The sequence below is a fragment of the Dendrobates tinctorius genome, unplaced genomic scaffold (genome assembly GCF_039654945.1).
Source record: "Dendrobates tinctorius isolate UK_male_01 unplaced genomic scaffold, ASM3965494v1 ptg000145l, whole genome shotgun sequence".
Lineage (NCBI taxonomy): Eukaryota > Metazoa > Chordata > Amphibia > Anura > Dendrobatidae > Dendrobates > Dendrobates tinctorius.
Window position 1 is genome coordinate 17,331,552 of NW_027361812.1, and position 23,307 is coordinate 17,354,858.

Genomic DNA, 23,307 nt, shown 5'->3' on the forward strand with positions numbered 1-23,307 from the left:
GCGGGCGGGAGGACGCAGGATCGCTGTGTGTGAAAGGTAAGTATTGTGCGCTGCGTCGCTGCTGCATCGCTGTGAGATCTTTCTGTATGAAAGCTCACTAGCGATCATTTAGCGATGCACCAGCGATCCTGACCGGGTCGGATCGCTGGTTGGATCGCTGGTGCATCGCTAAATGTAAAAGGGCCTTTACTCTCCTCTTCCCACTGGAGGCCCAGTAGAGTCAGGCAGGAGTACGTATATGGGAGTCCCTTCTTCAGCTAACATCTAGGAATGGGCATCTTAAAGGGGTCATCCAGCCACCAGATAGTGATCGCCTATACTGAAGATAGGTCATGGATATCAGATCGCTAGGGGGTCTCAAATATCAAAATTTATGCAACATACCTTAACGATAGAACTCAGACCTGATGAGGCCGGTATACTTTATCATTTTCAAATTAAATTGATCATTGTATGAGTCCAGCAAGGGCTAAACTGAGAATACTCATTTTAATATTAGACAGGTAAACTTTCACCAAGGCGACATTCTCATATCCATGCACATTTTACCATTCGTTAAGAGTTTTCCCCCCTCAGGAATCATCCTAGATGCATCAGGTTTTTTTTCTCTTAACGAAGAGATGTTCATTCCTCATCTGATACAAGATTTTTATTTTTTTCATTCAAGTTGATCACTAGGAAACAAATTCATGAGACACAGAAGCAAATTGGAAGCATTCCCATCAGCGTCCATGTTTCACGAATCCACGTGGAATTGTACGGCCGAGACGGATCCGCAAACGAGGATGAGGAGCGGCCCCGAGCCACAGCCCTCACTGTGGACAGTCATTCTGATGTATGTGTAGGGAACCTTGAAGCTATGGCTACATGTGCTTGAGGACAAAAATGGCAGCATGCAGAGGTGTGAATGGAGCCCGAGAATAATACGGCCATTACTGCGTTCATTTTCACAGTAGGTACACCATAATTAGGAGACTAGAAGAGCACGTCAGAGAAGCAACCAATGAGCCCTTCTGGTCACCTGACCGCTGCAGACAATGACAGACTGCAGCGGTGCTGCTGAGAGAATGACCGTCCCCAGAGCTGGATAGCGAGTTCGCCGGGCACCATGCCTGAACATAGAATACTACTGGTGGAGAAGCCCTCTAAGGTCCCGTTCAGACTACAGAATGATGGCCGCTCACGTGCCCGCTGCTCTCCTTTCCTCCTGTAGATGCCATAAATCGAACATTACACCGGATAGAGACAGGACCGGAGCCAGGACAGAGACCAGCAGACCACCAGTGACACTCCAGGGGCCACACACACAGGTGAAGCGCAGACCACCAGTGACACTCCAGGGGCCACACACACACAGGTGAAGCGCAGACCACCAGTGACACTCCAGGGGCCACACACACACAGGTGAAGCGCAGACCACCAGTGACACTCCAGGGGCCACACACACACAGGTGAAGCGCAGACCACCAGTGACACTCCAGGGGCCACACACACACAGGTGAAGCGCAGACCACCAGTGACACTCCAGGGGCCACACACACACAGGTGAAGCGCAGACCACCAGTGACACTCCAGGGGCCACACACACACAGGTGAAGCGCAGACCACCAGTGACACTCCAGGGGCCACACACACACAGGTGAAGCGCAGACCACCAGTGACACTCCAGGGGCCACACACACACAGGTGAAGCGCAGACCACCAGTGACACTCCAGGGGCCACACACACACAGGTGAAGCGCAGACCACCAGTGACACTCCAGGGGCCACACACACACAGGTGAAGCGCAGACCACCAGTGACACTCCAGGGGCCACACACACACAGGTGAAGCGCAGACCACCAGTGACACTCCAGGGGCCACACACACACAGGTGAAGCGCAGACCACCAGTGACACTCCAGGGGCCACACACACACAGGTGAAGCGCAGACCACCAGTGACACTCCAGGGGCCACACACACACAGGTGAAGCGCAGACCACCAGTGACACTCCAGGGGCCACACACACACAGGTGAAGCGCAGACCACCAGTGACACTCCAGGGGCCCCACACACACAGGTGAAGCGCAGACCACCAGTGACACTCCAGGGGCCCCACACACACAGGTGAAGCGCAGACCACCAGTGACACTCCAGGGGCCCCACACACACAGGTGAAGCGCAGACCACCAGTGACACTCCAGGGGCCCCACACACACAGGTGAAGCGCAGACCACCAGTGACACTCCAGGGGCCCCACACACACAGGTGAAGCGCAGACCACCAGTGACACTCCAGGGGCCCCACACACACAGGTGAAGCGCAGACCACCAGTGACACTCCAGGGGCCCCACACACACAGGTGAAGCGCAGACCACCAGTGACACTCCAGGGGCCCCACACACACACAGGTGAAGCGCAGACCACCAGTGACACTCCAGGGGCCCCACACACACAGGTGAAGCGCAGACCACCAGTGACACTCCAGGGGCCCCACACACACACAGGTGAAGCGCAGACCACCAGTGACACTCCAGGGGCCCCACACACACACAGGTGAAGCGCAGACCACCAGTGACACTCCAGGGGCCCCACACACACACAGGTGAAGCGCAGACCACCAGTGACACTCCAGGGGCCCCACACACACACAGGTGAAGCGCAGACCACCAGTGACACTCCAGGGGCCCCACACACACAGGTGAAGCGCAGACCACCAGTGACACTCCAGGGGCCCCACACACACAGGTGAAGCGCAGACCACCAGTGACACTCCAGGGGCCCCACACACACAGGTGAAGCGCAGACCACCAGTGACACTCCAGGGGCCCCACACACACAGGTGAAGCGCAGACCACCAGTGACACTCCAGGGGCCCCACACACACAGGTGAAGCGCAGACCACCAGTGACACTCCAGGGGCCCCACACACACAGGTGAAGCGCAGACCACCAGTGACACTCCAGGGGCCCCACACACACAGGTGAAGCGCAGACCACCAGTGACACTCCAGGGGCCCCACACACACAGGTGAAGCGCAGACCACCAGTGACACTCCAGGGGCCACACACACACAGGTGAAGCGCAGACCACCAGTGACACTCCAGGGGCCACACACACACAGGTGAAGCGCAGACCACCAGTGACACTCCAGGGGCCACACACACACAGGTGAAGCGCAGACCACCAGTGACACTCCAGGGGCCACACACACACAGGTGAAGCGCAGACCACCAGTGACACTCCAGGGGCCACACACACACAGGTGAAGCGCAGACCACCAGTGACACTCCAGGGGCCACACACACACAGGTGAAGCGCAGACCACCAGTGACACTCCAGGGGCCACACACACACAGGTGAAGCGCAGACCACCAGTGACACTCCAGGGGCCACACACACACAGGTGAAGCGCAGACCACCAGTGACACTCCAGGGGCCACACACACACAGGTGAAGCGCAGACCACCAGTGACACTCCAGGGGCCACACACACACAGGTGAAGCGCAGACCACCAGTGACACTCCAGGGGCCACACACACACAGGTGAAGCGCAGACCACCAGTGACACTCCAGGGGCCACACACACACAGGAGAAGCGCAGACCACCAGTGACACTCCAGGGGCCACACACACACAGGAGAAGCGCAGACCACCAGTGACACTCCAGGGGCCACACACACAGGTGAAGCGCAGACCACCAGTGACACTCCAGGGGCCACACACAGGTGAAGTGCAGACCACCAGCCGTGGACAATGCCGAGCACACACGGCCTGTGGACAGCCCACTGCAGAGCTTCATGCTGGGAGGAGTAGTCCCCAGGACGTGCCGCCTTGGACGCCCTCGCCTCCCCTCAGGCCTCGGTACCTGCTCCCCGGCACCGGTTTGCCCCGCCCCCACTGCCGCCCTGTGATTGGTCCCCTCCGCACTGGACCCGGCACTGTCCGCTCTGACGAGGCCCAGGAGCGGGGCCGTGCATTACAGGCGTCCCCTCATTTTCTGGGGCAGCCAGTGCGCGCCGCTGACTCACCTTTCCCAAAGGCAATCGTAAGATTCGGCCGCACCGGAAAACCAATACCTGTACCGGAGAGAGCTCTGCGCAGCGACCAAACCCCGCCAAAAAACAACCCGAGGAGCGCATGCGCAGAACCTCCCCCCCCCCGCAACCTCCTCTGGTACTGTTTCCTTACGATAAACGTAGGAGCGCGGTGCGACTGAGGAGCGCGTGTGACAGGCCGCCCCGGGGGCGCGATCCGCTCCAGAAACAGACAAGGCCTCGGCGCCAGCCTCACACCATACAAAAGCCGGACGGTTAGCAGATTGATTGACACGCCAACGGACCAATAAAATTACGGATCGTTAATGGGCGTCACCAACGCGCTGCCCGCAAGGAAGGGGCGTGTCATCATTGATCCTCCAATCAGAGACTAGGGTCTCGTTAAGCTTTAGCCATTCACAAGCGGCGGAAATCGATAACATCCAATAGGAAAAGTTCCGGACGGAGCGAGTGGGTTTGTGTGATTTTGGCTTCGCTTGTACTTCTCGGTCGGTCTTGCAGGGAGGAAGCGGTCCGGCACCATGCCCAAGGTGAGGTGACCGGGAGCGGCTCGTCAGCTGTGTTGTATTAGTAGCTGCGTGTCCTTCAGTTTCTATACCGTGCGTTCAGCAGCCTGGGCGCGGAGTGAGGGGGTCGATGCCGGTGATTCGACAGGTGTGGGCCGGCCTTGTCTGCCGCCATTTTGTGCGGCCTAGTCGGGGCTTGTGGTTACAGCAGTTTTCTCTTTATTTCAGACCGTTAAGGAGCGCGAGAAGCTCCGCAAGATCTTCGTCGGAGGCCTGAGCTTCGAGACCACAAACCAGAGTCTCTGCCAGCACTTTAAGCAATACGGAACCCTAACAGACTGTGTGGTGAGTGGCGCCAGGGCTGAGGGCCCCAGAGATGGCTCACATGCTTCTTCCAGGACACAATGGCCATATTTGGATGTTTTTGTAGGGATTGTCCACTGCACTACTACTCAGGAGACAGCCCCTCCTGAATCTGCGCGTCCTCCCAGTAACACTTGTAATCTCCGGTGCTGTTCTCGCTGTGTCTGCACTGGATCTTCCGGGGCTCGTGTGACATCACCATAGTTCGCCCGTTTTATGGTCCAGGACATACCCTTGCCCCATACTCAAATGGATTATGTAATAGATGACCTTAGAACAGGCCGCTGACAACTGATCGAGCATCTGCCGGTCAGATGAAGGGGCTGCAGGGCTCAGTGAGCGCTGCACTTTCCCCCTGTACATTTTGTCTGCATACTGCCTGTGCTGTAAACTGCAGCTCGTCTCTCTTCAGTGACACATTGCAGCGATGCAGAATCACTAATATCTAGATCAGGGCACAGTGATCTTCAGTGCAACAGCTGTTGTCAAACTACAACTCCCAACATGCCCAAACAGCTGAATCACCGCCTGTGGCTGTCAGGGAATGCTGCTGGGGGCACAATAACAGCTGAGGTGCTGAAGGTCACTGATTCCTGATATTGGAGGTGTTGAGGTAAAGCAGAGGAGGCTGCAGCCCCTGTGATTGGCTGGTAGGCAGCATTGTGGATCTGATGATGGCCTGTGCTAACGCTGGGCCATCCATCTCTGACCCCATTGGCATGCATTAGGTTCAGAAACAGCTGTGAAGGATTACCTGATCTACTGGTGGTGGCACTGTCCTAACGGCCTTGGATGGCTGCCTATAACTGGTTCTGATGTTGCCACAGACATCTATTTATTTATTTTGTTTATTGGAATCAACCTAAATATTTATTTTAGGTTATGAAGGATCGACGCTCAAAGCGGTCTCAAGGCTATGGCTTTGTTACATACACAACATCGGAAGAGGTTGATGCAGCTATGGCCGCCAGGCCTCACATCATAGATGGTCGCTTAGTGGACCCTAAACGTGCCGTTTCCAGAAAGGTAATTTTGTCGACTTGTGTTTTAGAGGTGGAGATTGTGGTTTCTGCTGCTTGATCTAATAAGATCATGTTTTCTAGGAGTCTCAGCGGCCTGGAGCACTTGTTACTGTAAACAAGATCTTTGTTGGAGGTATAAAGGGGGACACAGAGGAACATCATTTAAGAGACTACTTTGGAATGTATGGAAAAATCAAAGTGATGGAGATACCGAAAGACCGAGCCAATGGCAAGAATAAGGGAATTGCTCTCATCACATTTGAAGACCACGATTCAGTTGATAAGATTGTTAGTAAGTGCAGCCATTCCTGATAACCTTGCATACACTTTATTACACTTTATACTGTTTCTCCCCCCCCCCCCCCCCCCCATGCTTACCTGGTATTTTACATCTTGTAGTTAATAAATATCACACAATCAATAATTGCAACTGTGAAGTAAGGAAGGAACTGTCCAAGGAAGTAGAAATGACACCAGCCTCTTCGAGCCAGAGAGGAGGTGAGTTATCTGCTGGGTTCGGTTACTTTTGTTGTAGTATCACTGAGAGCTGGAATACTGTCTCCTCTGCTGTAGGCATCTCCACAAGGCTGGGTTCACATAGCGTTTGGCAGGTCCGTTTAACGGATAGCATTACACCGCGGCATTAACGTAATATAACGCATCCATTAACGCTGCCATTCACTCCCATTGCCGAGCACATCGCTAACGCATGTCCTAAGCGGCATGCGTTAGCGATGTGCCGTCATTCTGTGACAGACCCTCGGACGCCCTCTGCAGCGTTCGGGGGTCCGTCACAGCTAGCGCAGATGGAGAAGCTTCGCTAGCGTGATCGGTAAACTCGATCACAGTATGACAGTAGCGTTAATGCAGTCCGTCAACGCTATGCGTTGAGCAGACTGCATTAATGCTATGTGAACCTGTCCTAACCTGTATTAACTAATATGGTGCCTTTACCAGAACTGTTTGATTTTGTAGTAGCATAGTTACAGCTGACCTCTGACTTTGGGAAAGTACGTAATTCTTTTCGGAGATTTATAAAGTATGTTTTTCTTTAGGTGGGTTTAGTGGACGTGGTGGATATGGAGACTATGGCTACAATAATGGGTTTAGTAATGATGGTGGTTATGGCAACAGCCCACCTTATGGCGGTGGATATGGTGGAAGCCAAAGCTATAGAGGCGGTCAAGGTGGTGGATATGGAGGAAATGGCGGTGGCTATGATGGTTACAATAATGGAGAAGGAAGCGGTGGTGGTGGATTTGGTGGAGGTAATGGTAAGTAGAGGTACTGAAATTTGGGTACATCTTTATTACTTTCTGCGACTCTAGTGCTTATTCTCTTGTATTATATTTTAGGTAACTTTGTCAACAGTGGCGGTGGTGGTGGTTACAATGACTTCAGCAGCTACAATTACCAGTCCTCTTCCAATTTTGGACCCATGAAAGGAGGAAGGGGCAACTTCAGTGGAAGGAATTCTGGACCTTATGGTGGCGGCAGCGGTGAGTAATGAATTTGTTCTCATATATGTGATGTAGAGGAGGTATAATGCCTGAGACAACGTCAACAGTTCCCTTTCATTCTATTTCTTAATGGCAGTGATATTTTGGATAGTCTCACTTATATTTTTTTTTTTCCCATCACCCATGACTGCACCACGAGAGAGGGGATCCGCCCTTCAAGGACAGGAATCCTTCAAGACAAAAAGGGCAGCTCCTCTCTCCGCATCAGTTAGTTTACTGTCCTTGGTGGGGAACCTTCAAGATGAAAGCTTCAAGACAGAAGAGGATGCCCAGGCCTGGGTCAGATGGTTTTTGGCAGGCAACGGCCTGCTGCATCTGTCACCAGGTGCCGGTAGTCGCCTCAGAGGCCATGTCTCACCATGCCCTCCCTGAGCGAAAGCATGGCGACAACCTGTGAGGAGAGGCCCGGGTGACGATAAAGGTCCTCAGAGGCCATGTTTTTCGTTCCCTCCCTGTTGAGCATGGTGGCCATGCAGCCTGTGAGACACATCGGTGCCCGGGTGAAATTGGCTCCACGGAGGCCACATTATCGTGTCCTCCCTGTTGAGCTGGATCACTAGGCAACCAGCTGGTCAAGGCCTGGGTGGAAGCTCCTGGACTGCGCCGTCCCTGGAGTATCTGTAAATAATCCAGAGGTAAAGCTGCTTTCTCTGGTATGATGACCGCAGCATTTGAGACTACCTGCTTCTTCCTGCCCATGGATGAGATTTCCGGGCCCAGTCGGTGGGGCAGCGCGGCGGCTGCATGGACCGGGTACAGCAGTGGAACAGCGTGGACACTGGGTGCGTGCGCAGTCCTGGGGGGAGCGCTCACTGAATGTCAGCCGGAGACAGCCTGGGAGAAGTGATCCTGCGTGCTCCAGAAGTTGAGACCTGGCGGGGGCAGGAGTGCGCACTGAATGGGCTGCGTAGAAGACCCTGGGTATCCGGGGAGCATGCACTGGGGTGGGCATGAGCATGAGTCCTGGCGGCGCACATGGGGGCTAATAGGCAGGTGGTGCCAATCTGCGCAGAGATTTAAGGGGTAGGCAGAGGTGCAGGCGTGGGAAAACATGGAGAACTTTTCGCCTGAGCACTTGCAGCCTCACCAGCAGCAGGAGCCAGATAAGCAGTCACGTTCACAGGAGAAAAATCAGCCACGCCGTTGCAGCAGTGGGGGGCGATTGGGCAGCGCACGGACAGATCTTCGTGGTTCCAGAAAGGAGGGGTCCATAGTCTCTCCTGGAGACATTGAGAGCACCATTCATCCTCCAGATCTGGTACCCATTGAAGCGTCTGAGTGGTGAGTGAGCTCTGAGAAAGTACAGTAACACTAATGTCTGTTCTCTTTCTCCTATCTCCTACTCTCCCCTTTTTTGTATATATTGGTGGGGTGGAGTATAGGGAGTCCCTAAAAAGAGCAAGTCTAAAACTAAGAATAATGAATGTCACCTATGTAGACGTCAGCTGGCAGCATCTTGGGATAAGAGACTGTGTCAGGACTGTATTGACAGGACGATTGCTGAGAAGACTCGCTCTTTATCTGCAAATCTAAAATCCCTAAAACAGGTCTGCAGGTCAGTTGGGGCATTACAAGAGAATAAGCCGTAGCACTACTGTGAAGGTGCTCAAGTAGGTTCCCAAGCCAGTAAGATAGAAGTAAGAAACTTGGCACTCAGCTTATGATAAGGAAATCTAGATTACTCTGTCGCCTCATTGGGGGACACAGAACCATGGGTGTTATGCTGCTGTCCACTAGGAGGCGACACTATGCATAATCTGAAAAAGATTAACTTTGGCTCCTCCTCTGCAGTATACACCGCTGGACGGCGTCAGCCTTCTCCAGTTTTTGCTTAGTGTCGCAAGGAGGCACACCTTTTTTCTTCCGTTTTTTTCCTTTTTTCGTCCGGAAATACAGATGAAGAAAAGTGGGTCTCCAGCGAGACTCCCGGCATGGCTCCCTCCTCGGTCCCCCATTAGGGGTACCCGGTTGAGGTCGAGGTGGCTATTCCCCATGTCGCTCCCTCCCCAGTCCCTCGGGTCCTGGTTCGAGGCCGAGACCCCCCTCCTTCCCCAACCCCTTTGGGGTCTGGGTTGAGGTTGAGGCGAGGATGAAGACCCCCTGACGGTGACAGACGCACCCTCCCTAATCCCCCGCAGGGGGCATTAGGTTGAGACGCCTCAGGTAGGGTCGGAGAACAGGCAGCATTCCGCAGCTTCCAGGGACCCCAGACCAGCTGAGGGATCCTGTTGGGGCCAGGGGAGGGTGCGGACTGGATGGCACAGCAGAGACAGGGCTTTTCTGTGTCCCTGTCTCTGCTGCAGCGGCGGCTCCATAGCGCTCCAGGGGCCCCCCATACAGAAACCGCTACCCCCACCGCTATCCAGTCGACCATTCTGGGGGGGTCTGGTACAAATCCGGCGCCCCCCCCCCCGGACTACCGCGCCGCTCTGGAGCCCTCCTGGGCATCAGGCCTTTTCCCCGCCCCCCGGATGACTAAAATGACACGCTGGAGTGTCATAGAAGGGGCGGATTGAGGCAGAAAGGGCGCGTTTTTACACAGCCCAGCGCGCCCTTTTCAGCTCTCCGCCCCCTCCTCCCTCTCCTCAGAGTCCCGGTGGCCATTTTTTCTGGATGAGATCAGGAGAGGAGCATCATAGCAGTCTCCGGGGGGCACAGAACTGGGATCTGTCGGCGCTGGACCTAGGGGCACACCGGTGGGGTAAGCTCACAGCTGGGTTCTCATTACTCAGCTGTGAATCTATACTTCCTATAAGGCTCTCTGTGGGTTCCCTCTGCGTAGCCACCCCTGTACGATCCCTAATAGCCAGCCTCTGTGCACTATGCCGGGCTCAAGGAAGAGAACCAGGCAGGAATGTTTCTATGCATTCTGCACAGCCTGCAAAGCCACGCTCCCTAGTGGCAGCAGGTATCCGCACTGCCGGGACTGCATCCAGAACTCTGGGTCAGAACCCCAGGGAGTCCCTACTGACGCTTCAGTGTCACAGGCCACGCCGGAATGGGCAACTCAGATGTCTCAGTCTATGACAGTCCATAGACAACCTAACTGCCACATTGCTGCAAGCTCTGCAGAGTCGGGCTCCGGCTATCAACGTTACACAGCAAACGGACAGCTTGTCTCAGGAACATGCTGCTTCCGACTCTCACTGACGTAAGCGGACCCACAGGTCTCAATCACCTGAGTCGCCCTATAGCACAAGGTCGTCCCCCTCCAGGGAGAGACAGCATCATTCCAGGTCTCCTAGGCAGTCCCCTGCCACAGACAGTGCAATTTACCACAGAAGACCCCCGCCCCAGGTCGCCCTCCAGGGATCACCTTAGCGAGGCACAGGATTCGGAGGGGGTCTGTGACTCCGACTCAGATAACGAAACGGAGAGGTCCGTGGTACCTTCTCCCCCTAGCAATACAGCGCTAGTTGAGGACATAATCTCTGCCATTCATCGGGTGCTAAAAATTCCAGAGTCGGCCCCGGAAGTCCCAGAACATAGGATTTGCTTCGAAAGTGTTCAGAAACCACCTAAGGTCTTCCCTAATCACCATGAGTTTGAGAAAATACTTACCAGTTTGCGCAGCCTGAGAAAAAATTCGCTAATCGCAAATATTTGGAAGCGAAGTACCCCTTCCCACAGAAAGACACCAAACAATGGACAGATCCACCTGAAGTGGACCCTCCGGTTTCTAGGCTAGCAGCGCAGACTTTACTCTCTCTGCCAGATAGCTCAACCCTCAGGGACGCAGCAGACCGACAAGTAGAACGCATGGCTCGTTCTATTTTCGAAGCGGCAGGCGCCTCTCTGGGCCCTGCGTTTGCTTCAGTTTGGGCGGCCAAGGCCATCCTGGCTTGGGCCAAAAAACTACAGGAGGGTCTTCAAGCTTCAAATCCTGAGCTCTCGGACCAAGTGGTCCAGATAGCAGTGGTAGCAGACTACATGATTCATGCAGCCCTGGATTCCGCAAGAGGTGTAGCGGGAATAGCATCAAACGCCATCACGATCCAACGCATCCTCTGGCTGCGAGAATGGAAAGCGGATGCGGCTTCGAAGAAGTCCCTCACGCGACTTCCGTATTTTACTGGAAGACTTTTCTGCGAAAAGTTGGACACTATGATAGCCAATGCCACTGGGGGTAAGAGTACCTCTCTCCCTCAACTAAAACCGAAACGCACGTTTAAACGAAGAAACCAGACGCGATTCCGATCCCTTCGGAATTCCTCGGGCTGGTCCGTTTCGCGCCCAGCGCAAAACCGTAACCGCTCTCCACGCAGGGACAACCCACGTAGGCAGCAGCGACCGGACAGATCTTGGCAGTCGAAAGTAGGCCAAGCGAAACCCAAGGGAGGAAAACCTCAGAACTTCGCTTCATCATGACTCGCGAACTCCGGAAGACACCCCACCAGTAGGCGGCCGACTTTTACTCTTCCAGCAAGTCTGGCTGCCTATTACAGAAGACAGGTGGGTCAGGGAAATAGTGTCTTCCGGATACAAGATAGAGTTCACTTCCGCTCCACCGAACCGGTTCTTCCTTTCTATTCCTCCAACACCACCAGACAAGGCTCGTGCTTTCCACCAAGCGGTTTCCTCTCTCCTTCAATCAGGAGTTGTGGTGCCGGTTCCCGCGAACGAGAGATTCCGAGTGTTCTACTCAAATTTGTTCGTAGTCCCCAAGAAAGGAGGCGGCGTCCGACCCATACTGGACCTAAAACAGCTCAACAATTACGTACGGGTCCGTCATTTCCGCATGGAGTCCCTCCGGTCCATCATTGCATCCATGGAGCAGGGAGAATACCTCGCCTCCATAGACATACAAGATGCGTATCTGCACATACCAATTGCTCCCGCCCACCAAAGGTTTCTCAGGTTCGCGGTCAACCAAAACCACTACCAGTTTATCGCCCTTCCGTTCGGACTCGCCACGGCTCCAAGAACGTTCACCAAAGTCATGGCGGCCACCATGGACGTTCTGCACTCGAGGCATTCTAGTCGTCCCGTACCTGGACGACCTCCTCATCAAGTCTCCCACTTTCAAAGACTGCGAGGTCAGTGTTTCAATCACACTAGACACTCTGAGTCGCCTGGGATGGCTAGTCATCCTACAGAAATCGTCGACTATCCCAACTCGGACTCTAACATTCCTGGGAATGGTATTCGACACCTCCAGGGGCCTGGTGCTCCTTCCCAAGGACAAGACACTGGCCATCCGTCTGGGTGTTCGCACACTCCTTCGCAGTCCTCCTCGATCTCTCCGGTTTGCCATGAGAGTCCTCGGCCGGATGACAGCAGCAATAGAAGCAGTGCCATTTGCCCAGTTTCACCTCAGGGTCCTTCAACTAGCCATACTCAGATCTTGGGACAGGAACCCCTTCTCCCTCGACAGGGAGTTCAGGTTGACGTCATCAACCAGGAGGTCCCTGCATTGGTGGCTCAAACCAACCTCGCTTACACGAGGGAAGCCCTTCCTCTCAGGACAATGGAAGATCCTGACTACCGATGCAAGCCTGACAGGCTGGGGGGGCGGTGCACCTACATCACAGGGCACAGGGCAAGTGGTCACCGAGGGAAGTGACATTGCCCATCAATGTTCTGGAAATCAGGGCCATTCTCTTGGCACTGAGCCTTTCATCACTTGCTTGCAGCCTCGCACATACGGATACAGTCGGACAATGCCACGGCTGTGGCATACGTGAACCACCAAGGCGGGACCCGCAGCGCCCAAGCGATGAGAGAAGTGGCTCATATCCTCCGCTGGGCGGAAGACACGAGGTCGGTACTTTCTGCGGTCCACATTCTGGGTGTAGAAAACTGGGAAGCCGACTTCCTCAGCAGGCAAGGCATGGACTCGGGGGAGTGGTCTCTCCATCCCGAGATTTTTTACCAGATCTGTCAACGCTGGGGAACCCCGGAGGTGGACCTAATGGCATCCCATCTCAACACCAAGGTCCCCAATTTCATTGCCAGGACACATGACCCGCGGTCGCTCGGAGCGGATGCCCTGGTCCAGGACTGGTCCCAGTTCCGACTCCTGTACATTTTTCCACCCCTGCCCCTAATCTCCAGGGTCGTGAGGAAGATCAAGCAAGAGGGAGTTCCGACCATCCTCATCGCGCCAGACTGGCCCAGAAGTACATGGTACGCCGACATCGTCCAACTTTACAGCAGACGCCCCTTGGCGTCTACCCGACCGTCACGACCTTCTGTCTCGAGGTCCGTTCTTCCACCAGAATTCAGGGGCTCTCAATTTGACGGCATGGCCCTTGAAACCTGGATTCTAACCCAGGCAGGTTTTTCACCGGCTGTCATTGCAACTATGATCAGGGCAAGGAAGCCTGCCTCCGCCAAGCTCTATTATCGTACCTGGAGAGCTTTCTTTTCTTGGTGCGAATCTCATGGACAAGTCCCACTCCCTTATTCCCTCCCGAAGGTACTAGGTTTTCTTCAATCGGGCCTAGATGCCAAGCTATCCTTAAGTTCGCTTAAGAGTCAGGTGTCGGCGCTTTCAGTCCTTTTTCAAAAGCGCATTGCTATTAAACCGCAAGTAAGGACTTTCATCCAGGGAGTTTCCCGATTGGTTCCTCCCTACAAACGTCCGCTGGATACGTGGGACCTCAATCTTGTCCTGACAGCATTGCAAGCTCCACCCTTCGAACCTCTTAGAGAAGTTCCACTCTCCATTCTGTCTCAGAAAGTGGTTTTTCTAGTGGCGATCACCTCGTTACGCAGAGTGTCGGAATTGTCAGCACTTTCCTGCAGACGGCCTTTCCTAGCCTTTCACCAGGTCAAGGTGGTTCTCCGCACGGTACCGTCCTTCCTTCCGAAGGTTGTGTCCAACTTTCACCTCAATGAGGAGATTTCACTGCCATCCCTTTGCCCGGTTCCGGTTCATAGAGTGGAGAAGGCTCTGCATACGCTTGACCTCGTCAGAGCATTGCGGATTTACGTGTCCAGGACTGCACCTTTCCGGAAATCTGATTCCCTCTTCATTCTTCCTGAAGGTAGTCGCAAGGTGCTGCCGGCTTCCAAGGCTACCCTTGCCAGGTGGATCAAGTCCACCATACATGAGGCCTACCGACTTAACAGTTCCCCTCTTCCGGCCGGTATCACTGCACACTCTACACGGGCAGTAGGGGCCTCCTGGGCCATTCGGCATCAGGCTTCGGCACAACAAGTGTGTAAGGCGGCCACTTGGACTAGCCTACACACGTTTACGAAACACTACAGTGTTCATACCCAGTCCTCAGCGGATGCGAGCCTGGGTAGACTGGTTCTGCAGGCGGCAGTGCCCCTAACTTGGGGACCTGCTAGCACAATATTCGTCCATTGCTTCCCACCCAGGGACTGCTTTGGGACGTCCCATGGTTCTGTGTCCCCCAATGAGGCGACAGAGTAAAGGAGATTTTTGTGTACTCACCGTAAAATCTTTCTCTTAGCCTCTAATTGGGGGACACAGCTCCCACCCTGTTGCCCTTATGGGCCGTTGTTTACGGTTGAGTTCTCATATTGTTCTTTGAGCTCGTACATAGTAACCTTCTTACAGGCATGGTTATGTTATTTGGTTACGTTCCTCCTAATGCTTTGGCACAAAACTGGAGAAGGCTGACGCCGTCCAGGGGTGTATACTGCAGAGGAGGAGCCAAAGTTAATCTTTTTCAGATTATGCATAGTGTCGCCTCCTAGTGGACAGCAGCATAACACCCATGGTTCTGTGTCCCCCAATTAGAGGCTAAGAGAAAGAGATTTTACGGTGAGTACACAAAAATCTTTTTTTTTTTTTTTTTGGCAGTCACAAAAACAGGATGTTTCCGTCCCAGTTGGACCTTCATCAGCCCGACTGCTGTATGATTGAGTAAGTATAGATACAGGGCTAAATGTGCCTGTAGGAGAGGCTAAGCACAGCGCCTGCTTTTCAAATCCCTGCTTTTGGTCTGCTTTGACCTATACACTGCTCATATTTGCAGGACTAAACTCTAATTACGGTTGCTGCTATGCCACCTTCACATACAGGCACATTTAGCCCTGTGTCTATACAAATCGGCTTGGGAGGCCTCGGCAGGGACATTAAGGCCTGCCATTGCGGCCTCCTGTGTGGCTAGATCTTTGAAGGTCTGTGTTGACAATCTGGAAGATCAGGTGGAACAGAGTTTCCAGGGAAGCCATCTTAGAGGTGCGGCCATCAGAGCAGCGGCAGTATTTCTACCTGATGCCTCAGCAGACTCTGCAAAGTTGGCAGTCAAGTCAGCAGCATTGGCCAGTGCGGGACATCGCACGGTGTGGCTTAAATGCTGGCTGGGGGATACACAGGCAAAGATTAAGCTCTTCTCTCTGCATTGTGAGGGTAACTTTTGTTTGGCCCGGCAATAGATGAAGTACTAGAAAAGGCCGGAGAGATGAAGAGTTTTCCAAGACAGCCATTTCCGTCCCTTCAACGCTCCTTTGAAAAAGGTCGGAAATTCAGGGGACAGCAATATAGACAGAAACAGCTCTGACAAACGATCCAAGGGAGGGAGAGGCTTTAACTTCGGCAAGCCCTCTGAGACACCAAAAAATCCTCCCAGTGACTGCGTCTCCCAGGTGGGAAGGAGACTTTCTCTTCCTCTTTGCCTGGGAGAGGATTTCGTCCAGCACCTGGATTCTGCAGGTTTTGTGGGTCCTGGCCTGGGTTGAGGTTCCATGTCTTGCCACCACAGAGGCGCACACACAGACCCCAGTACAACCCTCGAAAGGGGAAAAAAAGCAGAGCCTGGAAGAAGAGGTAGTGTCGCTGTTAAAAAGCAGGTGCTGGAGGAAGTACCAGTGGAAGAAAGGAGGAAGGGGTTTTATTCCCCTCTATTTCTTATAAAGAAATCGGACATCTCCTGTAGAACCATCATAAATCTGAAGGGTCTCAACAATTATCTAATAATTCCTGCATTCAAAATGGAGACAGTGAGATCGGCAGTAAAACTCCTCTTCCCACAATGTTACATGGCAGTCCTAGATCTGAAGGACGCATACTACCATGTCCCTATCCGGCAGCAGGATCTCAAGTTCCTCAGGGTGGCAGTGCAGATAGGATCTCAAATACGTCATTTTTAATACAGAGCTCTGCCTTTTTGGATTAGCTATAGCCCCTCGAGTATTCACAAAGTTCATTTTGGAGGTCACGGCGGATCTCTGAGAAGGATGTTCTAATAATACTGTATCTGAACGACTTCTTGATCGTGGTGAAGAATTTTTCTCACTGTCATGAGCAGGTCAGAATTGTTATGGACACATTACAGACTCTCGGATGGCATCTAAAGCTAAAAAAATCCAGATTGAAACCAGCAACGGTACAGATAGTCTTGGGGCTGCTAATAGATTTGGTATCTCAGGAGTCTCACCTCCCAGAGGAAAAAGAGCAAAAGATCAAACAGTTGGTCATGACATCAATAAAGAAAACAGGAAATGACACTCAGAAAAGCAGTGTCATTGTTGGGGTCCCTAACGTCTTGCATAGCAGCAGTGAAATGGGCTCAGTTCCATACAAGAGAACTACAGTGGTGCGTACTGCAAAACGACCTAATACTACAGAAGCCTTTAGAGCGGAAGCTTACCCTACCGAACTCCGTAGTCCAGTCCACTCAGGTGGTGGTTGCAAATCAAATCAGTCCCAAGAGGAGTACCAAGGATGTGCACTGCCTCCAGGGTAGTCACAACGAACGCCAGTCCCTGGGGGTGGGGAGCCCACTTAGGCCCCTTTTTTCCTGGGTCCAGGAATTCTGGAGCCACAAGGTGTCTATCGTCAAACGAGTGGGAACTGTTGGCGATCGAAAAGGCAGTAAATGGGCTGTTAACAAATTTACGGGGTCAACGTGTGAGTCCTGTCAGACAACCAGTAGGCAGTTGCCTAGTTAAATCACCAGGGGAGCACCCGTTCTCTGTCGCTGATGCAGATAACAGAGATCAGTTGAGACGACGAGAATAGTCCCCAAAAAAAAAAAACATTTTCAGCCGGATAGTGGACATGTGGGGTCGGCCCAAAATTGATCTCTTTGTTTCCAGAACCAACATGAAGGTTCATAAGTTTTGTTCCCTAAGTCCAGCGGACATGCCATTGGTGGTGGACGCCTTCAGAATAGAGTGGACATCAGTACTCCTGTACGCTTTCCCTCCAATATGCCCCATACCGGCAGTACTGAGGAAAATCCGAGAAGACAAAGCCAGAGTGAACTTAATAGCCCCGTTTTGGCCAAAAAGGCCATGGTTTTACTGGCCAAGGACAATGTCTGTGTCGGATCCATGGATACTCCCCAGAGGACCAGGACCTTCTAACACAGGGACCCTTCCATCATCCTCAGAGGTCTGGGCTGCATTTAACAGCCTGGAATTTGAGTTCATTACTAGAAAGGATGGGCTTCTCATCAGGGTTAATGTCCGCACTGCTTAGTAGCAGAAAGCTGATAACCACCAGAATTTATGAGAGGAGATTTTTATCTGTCTCGGGGCCAATACGGAAGTGGGAAGTACAAAATGTGGCCATAATAGAATTCCTGCAAGAAGGGATTAGAGTTGGGACTAGCAGTTAGTACCCTCAAAGTGCAGGTTTCAGCTTTGGCGGCATTATTTAACAGTGACCTGGCGAATGATAGATGGGTGGCCAGGTTTATCCAAGCCTGTAGTAGAGCAAACTGTCCCACCTCCTACACCTCCTCCTTGGGATCTAAATCTAGTATTATCAGCCTTAAACAGGGGCGTGACTACCACGGTCGCAGCAGTCACCACTGCGACCCGGCCCGGGGGGAGTCATTGGCCCGGCAGGTCAGACCATATCTCCCAACTGTCCCGATTCTCGCGGGACAGTCCTGTTTTTGACCCGGGAGTCTATTTTTCCCGCACTGCACTAAGCCACCACGCCCAATTGCACCCCCTCCCGCAGAAACCCACTACAGCCCCCCACAGCCTGCAATGACTTTGCTAGGCTCAGGCTGTTCTCCAATGTGCGCACAGGACCTGTGATGAGATCACAGAAGGGGAGGAGTCATGGGTCACATGATCAGGGACGTCTGTGTCTGCAGGACTCTGCTGTGCTGGTTGTCATGGTGCTGGATGTGGTGAAGTTTGTGTGGGGTCAGGAGGGTTTTACAAGGTCGATGTAGCAGAGTCGTGTATGTACAATTTTGGACTGAGCGGAGCCGCGCATGTACGAGGTGTACGGAGCGGAGATGTGCATGTATTTTGGTATGGGGGGGGCACATAACTTTGTAGTTACGCCACTGGCCTTAACAGAAATTCCCTTTGAGCCATTAAATAGGGTATCAGAAAGGATTATCACATTAAAGACAGCCTTATTAGAGGCGCTCACTTCGGCCTGTAGAATAGATGACTTGCAAGCATTATCAGCAGACCCTCCCTACACTCAGGTCATGGACGATAGGATTGTTAAGGTACTGTCACACTTAGCGATGCACCAGCGATATGACGCGGTCAGGATCGCTGTTGCATCGCTAAGTGGTCGCTAGCGAGCTGCCACACAGGCAGATCTCACCAGGGACGTCGGGGGTCGCTATTTACCTGTCACACTAGGCAATCCTGACGTCCTCCCGCCTGGCTCCTCGCTCGTCTCTCCACAGGAAGCGCCGCAGGAAGCTGACGACGAGAAACGGTCCTGGAGGTTCTCGCGCGATCAGCGATAACCAGCGGGGGAGCAGATCGTAGGTAAGTATCAGACACAGCGATATCGCTATAACGTCACAAGTTATAGCGATATTGCTAGTGATATCGCTAAGTGTGACAGTACCTTTAAGGTTAGACCCAACTTATCTTCCCAAGGTGGTGTCAAGATTCCATAGAGCTCAGGAGATAATCCTACTATCCTTTTGTCCTAACCCTAGTAAACAGAAGGAGGAAAGATTTCATTACCTAGATGTTAGGAGATACCTCCTACAATACTTAGAGGTAACTAGATCCTGGAGGAAGCAGGGGGCCTTGTTTGTCTCGTTTCAGGGGTTAAGAAGGAGCCTTAAGGTCTCAACAAACTATAGCTAGATGGGTGAGAGAGGCCATTAAGCTAGCGTATAGTAGTACAGGCAGGGCTGTTCCAGAAGGTCTAAAGGCCCATTCCACAAGAGCCATGGCAACATCCTGGGTGGAGAGAGCAGTTGCTTCCACCGACCAGATATGTAAAGCGGCTACTTGGTCTCTGTCTACCTTCTTCAGACATTATAGGTTAGATCTGTCTGCTTCATATGACCTCACATTCGGGAAAAGGGTGTTACAGGCGGTGATCCCTCCGTAAAAAACTACAAATCTCTGTAATTGTCTCGTGGTGCCGTCATGGGTGATGGGAAAAACATGGGTATTACGTACCTGGTAATGTGTTTTTTCAGGATCCATGACTGCACCCTTATATTCCCTCCCTATTGATCACGTTATTGGATTCGGTGCATTGTTAGGGTTAGGCACTCCCTTGGGTGTTGGTAACTAGAACTGTAAGAAATACATGGATGTATTATTTCATTGTACACTAATCTGCGGAGTTCCTCCCATGCTCTGTAAAACAACTGATGCGGAGAGAGGTGCTGCCCTTTTTATCTTGAAGGTCTCCTGTCCTTGAAGGGCAGATTCCCTCTCTTGTGGTGCCATCATGGATCATGAAAAAACACATTACCAGGTATGTAATACCAGTGTTTCATCTTTTCTCAGGTGGCTATGGTGGTGGCAGTGGTAACTACAGTGATGATGGAAGTGGTAACTACGGTGGTGGTTGCACATGGTTCTAAAGGAGGTATGTTCTGAAGTCAGTTTGTCAACTTGTTCTTACTACACACAGAATAGGAAACTGCCATTTCATTTTTCAAAGTATGTGCAGATTAACATACTTGTCCCATATTGTTCAACAGGAAACAATGCTTAGCAAGGGAGGAGAGCCAGGCAAGCGACAGGTTACTACACAAGTTGAAATCAGCCAAGCACAGTTGTGGCAGGGCATAGCTGCTACAAGAAGAAATGTTAGCAAACCAGAATTGCGTGTGAGGAAAACACAGGACTGGTTCATGATTTACTTATGAAGACTTTTGAGTTTGTGTCAAGCATTCCTAGGAGTGGGTTCTGTTGTATAGGACTTGTATATAATTTTGTTTTTTGTTCACAAACTGTATGCGGCATCACGACTCTGCCCTGATTTGTGGCAGTATTTATACTAGTGGCTCAGATTGGCCAGTATAATGGCTGTAGTTTGTGTGGCTGTCCCCTCACCCAGTGACAGTCAGTGGGGGCACTTTAAGGTCTTTTCCACTTTGAACAATTTTAAGTTTTGACAGCTGGCTCATTTTAGGCAGCATTATCGTTAGGTATTACATCTGCAAGTCTTGATGCTAAAGGCTGCAAAGAGCAGTATGTCATAGAAGAATATCTGAAATGTACATTAGTCTGAGATTTAATTGTATGCGCTCTCGCAGGTGATAATTCGACACCTGAACATGGCGTGCACCTGATCTGACGGCTGAGCCAGAGTTTTCATGGACTACAGAACATATGGTGAGATGGTAGTGCTTAAAACGTGTTCTCCACCTCCAGCCCCTGCTTAGTTATGGCAGGGTCTTGTAGAAAGTGAAACAAGCTATACTCCTTCCACGGTTCCAGTAATGGCGCTACTTTTCTTGGTGTGACCCATCACTGCAGCCATCAGTGTTCTATCAGAGCAAATGTTCACTCTGATAATATATTAAAGGTTAAAGCCACCCAAGAGTTCCTCACGTGACACAACAATGTTTCATGACCTGCCAGCAATAGTATTGCTGACATCACTGAAGATGCCACTGCGGGAGGAGAGTATGAATTGTTAATCATTTCTACAATGCCAGGTAAGTATGGCACCCACTTCACCTCTGACATGTCTTCTTTCGGCAGCGGATGTACAGTAGTGACCAACCTATAATATTCATGATAACATAACTAAATATATGTTACACTTTCACATGCACGTGAAACGCACTGCTCGCATCGGTATACCTGAGCTAATTGCCTTATATAGGATTATGAGGCAGTTGGGTCTGGAGACCCAGTGGTCAGTCTGAACGGTTTCATGGGCATAAACATCCATAAAGGTTCTTGTCACAAAATTATAATATCAAAAAGTTAATTTATTTCAGTTCTTCAATACAAAAAGTGAAACTCGTATATTACATACAGTCATATATTAAAGTTTGGGCACCCCTATTGTTAACCTTTTTTTCTTTATAACAACTTTGCTTTTGGCAACAGCTATTTCAGTTTCATATAACTGATGGACTCAGTTATATTTTTGGATTCAAATGAGGTTTATTGTACTAACAGAAAATGTGCAATCTGCATTTAAACAAAATTTGACCGGTGCAAAAGTATGGGCACCCTTATCATTTCTTAATTTGAACACTCCTAACTACTTTTTACTGACTTCCTGAAGCACCAAATTGGTTTTGTAACCTCATTGAGCTTTGAACTTCATAGCCAGGTGAATCAAATCATGAGAAAAGGTATTTAAGGTGGCCACTTGCAAGTAGTTCTCCTATTTGATTCTCCTATGAAGAGTGGCATCATGGGCTCCTCAAAACAACTCTCAAATGATCTGAAAACAAAGATTATTCAACATCGCTTTTCAGGGGAAGGATACAAAAAGTTGTCTCAGAGATGTAACCTGTCAGTTTCCACTGTGAGGAACATAGTAAGGAAATGGAAGAACACAGGTACAGTTCTTGTTAAGCCCAGAAGTGGCTGGCCAAGAAAAATATCAGAAAGGCAGAGAAGAAGAATGGTGAGAACAGTCAAGGACAATCCACAGACCACCTCCAAAGACCTGCAGGATCATCTTGCTGCAGATGGTGTCACTGTGCATCGGTCAACAATACAGCGTACTTTGCACAAGGAGAAGCTGTATGGGAGAGTGATTCGAAAGAAGCCGTTTCTGCAAGCACACCACAAACTGAGTCGCCTGAGGTATGCAAAAGCACATTTGGACAAGCCAGTTACATTTTGGAAGAAGGTCCTGTGGACTGATGAAACAAAGATTGAGTTGTTTGGTCATACGAAAAGGCGTTATGCATGGAAGCTGAAAAACACTTGCTACCCACAGTAAAATTTGGTGGAGGTTCCATCATGCTTTGGGGCTGTGTGGCCAATGCCGGCACTGGGAATCTTGTTGAGGGTCGCATGGATTCAGCTCAGTATCAGCAGATTCTTGACAATAATGTGCAAGAATCAGTGACAAAGTTGAAGTTACGCAGGGGATGGATATTTCAGCAAGACAATGATCCAAAACACTGCTCCAAATCTACTCAGGCATTCATGCAGAGGAACAATTACATTGTTCTAGAATGGCCATCCCAGTCCCCTGACCTGAATATCATTGAACATCTGTGGGATGATTTGAAGCGGGCTGTCCACGCTCGGCGACCATCAAACTTAACTGAACTGGAATTGTTTTGTAAACGGGAATGGTCACAAATACCTTCATCCAGGATACAGGAACTCATTAATAGCTACAGGAAGCGACTAGAGGCTGTTATTTTTGCAAAAGGAGGATCTACGAAATATTAAATGTCACTTTTATGTTGAGGTGCCCATACTTTTGCACCGGTCAAATTTTGTTTAAATGCAGATTGTACATTTTCTGTTAGTACAATAAACCTCATTTGAAACCAGAAATATAACTGAGTCCATCAGTTATTAGATATATGAAACTGAAATAGCTGTTGCAAAAAACAAAATTGTTATAAAGAAAAAAGGTTAACATTAATAGGAGTGCCCAAACTTTAACATATGGCTGTAGTTATTACAAACACTGATCTATTTCACGTGTTTATTTCTGTTAATGTTGATGATTATGGCTTACAGTCAATGAAAACCAAAAAGTCACTATCTCAG

General features: G+C 51.1%; 2 protein-coding genes across 4 annotated transcripts in view; one reads left to right on the forward strand and one right to left on the reverse strand.

The window, feature by feature from the left end:
• CBX5 (chromobox 5) overlaps window positions 1-4,347 on the reverse strand; it is a 37,527-nt gene extending 33,180 nt beyond the window's left edge. Inside the window, exon 1 of one of the 3 annotated variants that reach the window (XM_073546261.1) lies at window positions 4,326-4,347. The gene's annotated coding sequence lies outside the window, so the exon portion shown is untranslated. The other 2 variants (XM_073546259.1, XM_073546260.1) reach the window with 2 other exon arrangements.
• Window positions 4,348-4,353: 6 nt separating this feature from the next.
• Window positions 4,354-22,047, forward strand: LOC141049638 (heterogeneous nuclear ribonucleoprotein A1-like). Its single transcript, XM_073546258.1, has 9 exons — window positions 4,354-4,571; window positions 4,776-4,892; window positions 5,790-5,936; window positions 6,014-6,224; window positions 6,332-6,430; window positions 6,988-7,206; window positions 7,288-7,431; window positions 20,110-20,191; window positions 20,307-22,047. Exons 1-8 carry the CDS (start codon window positions 4,563-4,565, stop codon window positions 20,184-20,186), a joined length of 1,023 nt encoding a protein of 340 aa, XP_073402359.1. The 5' UTR covers window positions 4,354-4,562; the 3' UTR covers window positions 20,187-20,191; window positions 20,307-22,047.
• The last annotated feature ends 1,260 nt before the right edge of the window (window positions 22,048-23,307 follow it).

What these genes read in the sequence shown, in the direction of transcription:
- LOC141049638 (XM_073546258.1), top strand. An exon ending in CTCTTCGAGCCAGAGAGGAG is followed by an intron (nt 6,431 to 6,987) that starts GTGAGTTATCTG and finishes GTTTTTCTTTAG; the next exon opens with GTGGGTTTAGTGGACGTGGT. An exon ending in TGGATTTGGTGGAGGTAATG is followed by an intron (nt 7,207 to 7,287) that starts GTAAGTAGAGGT and finishes ATTATATTTTAG; the next exon opens with GTAACTTTGTCAACAGTGGC.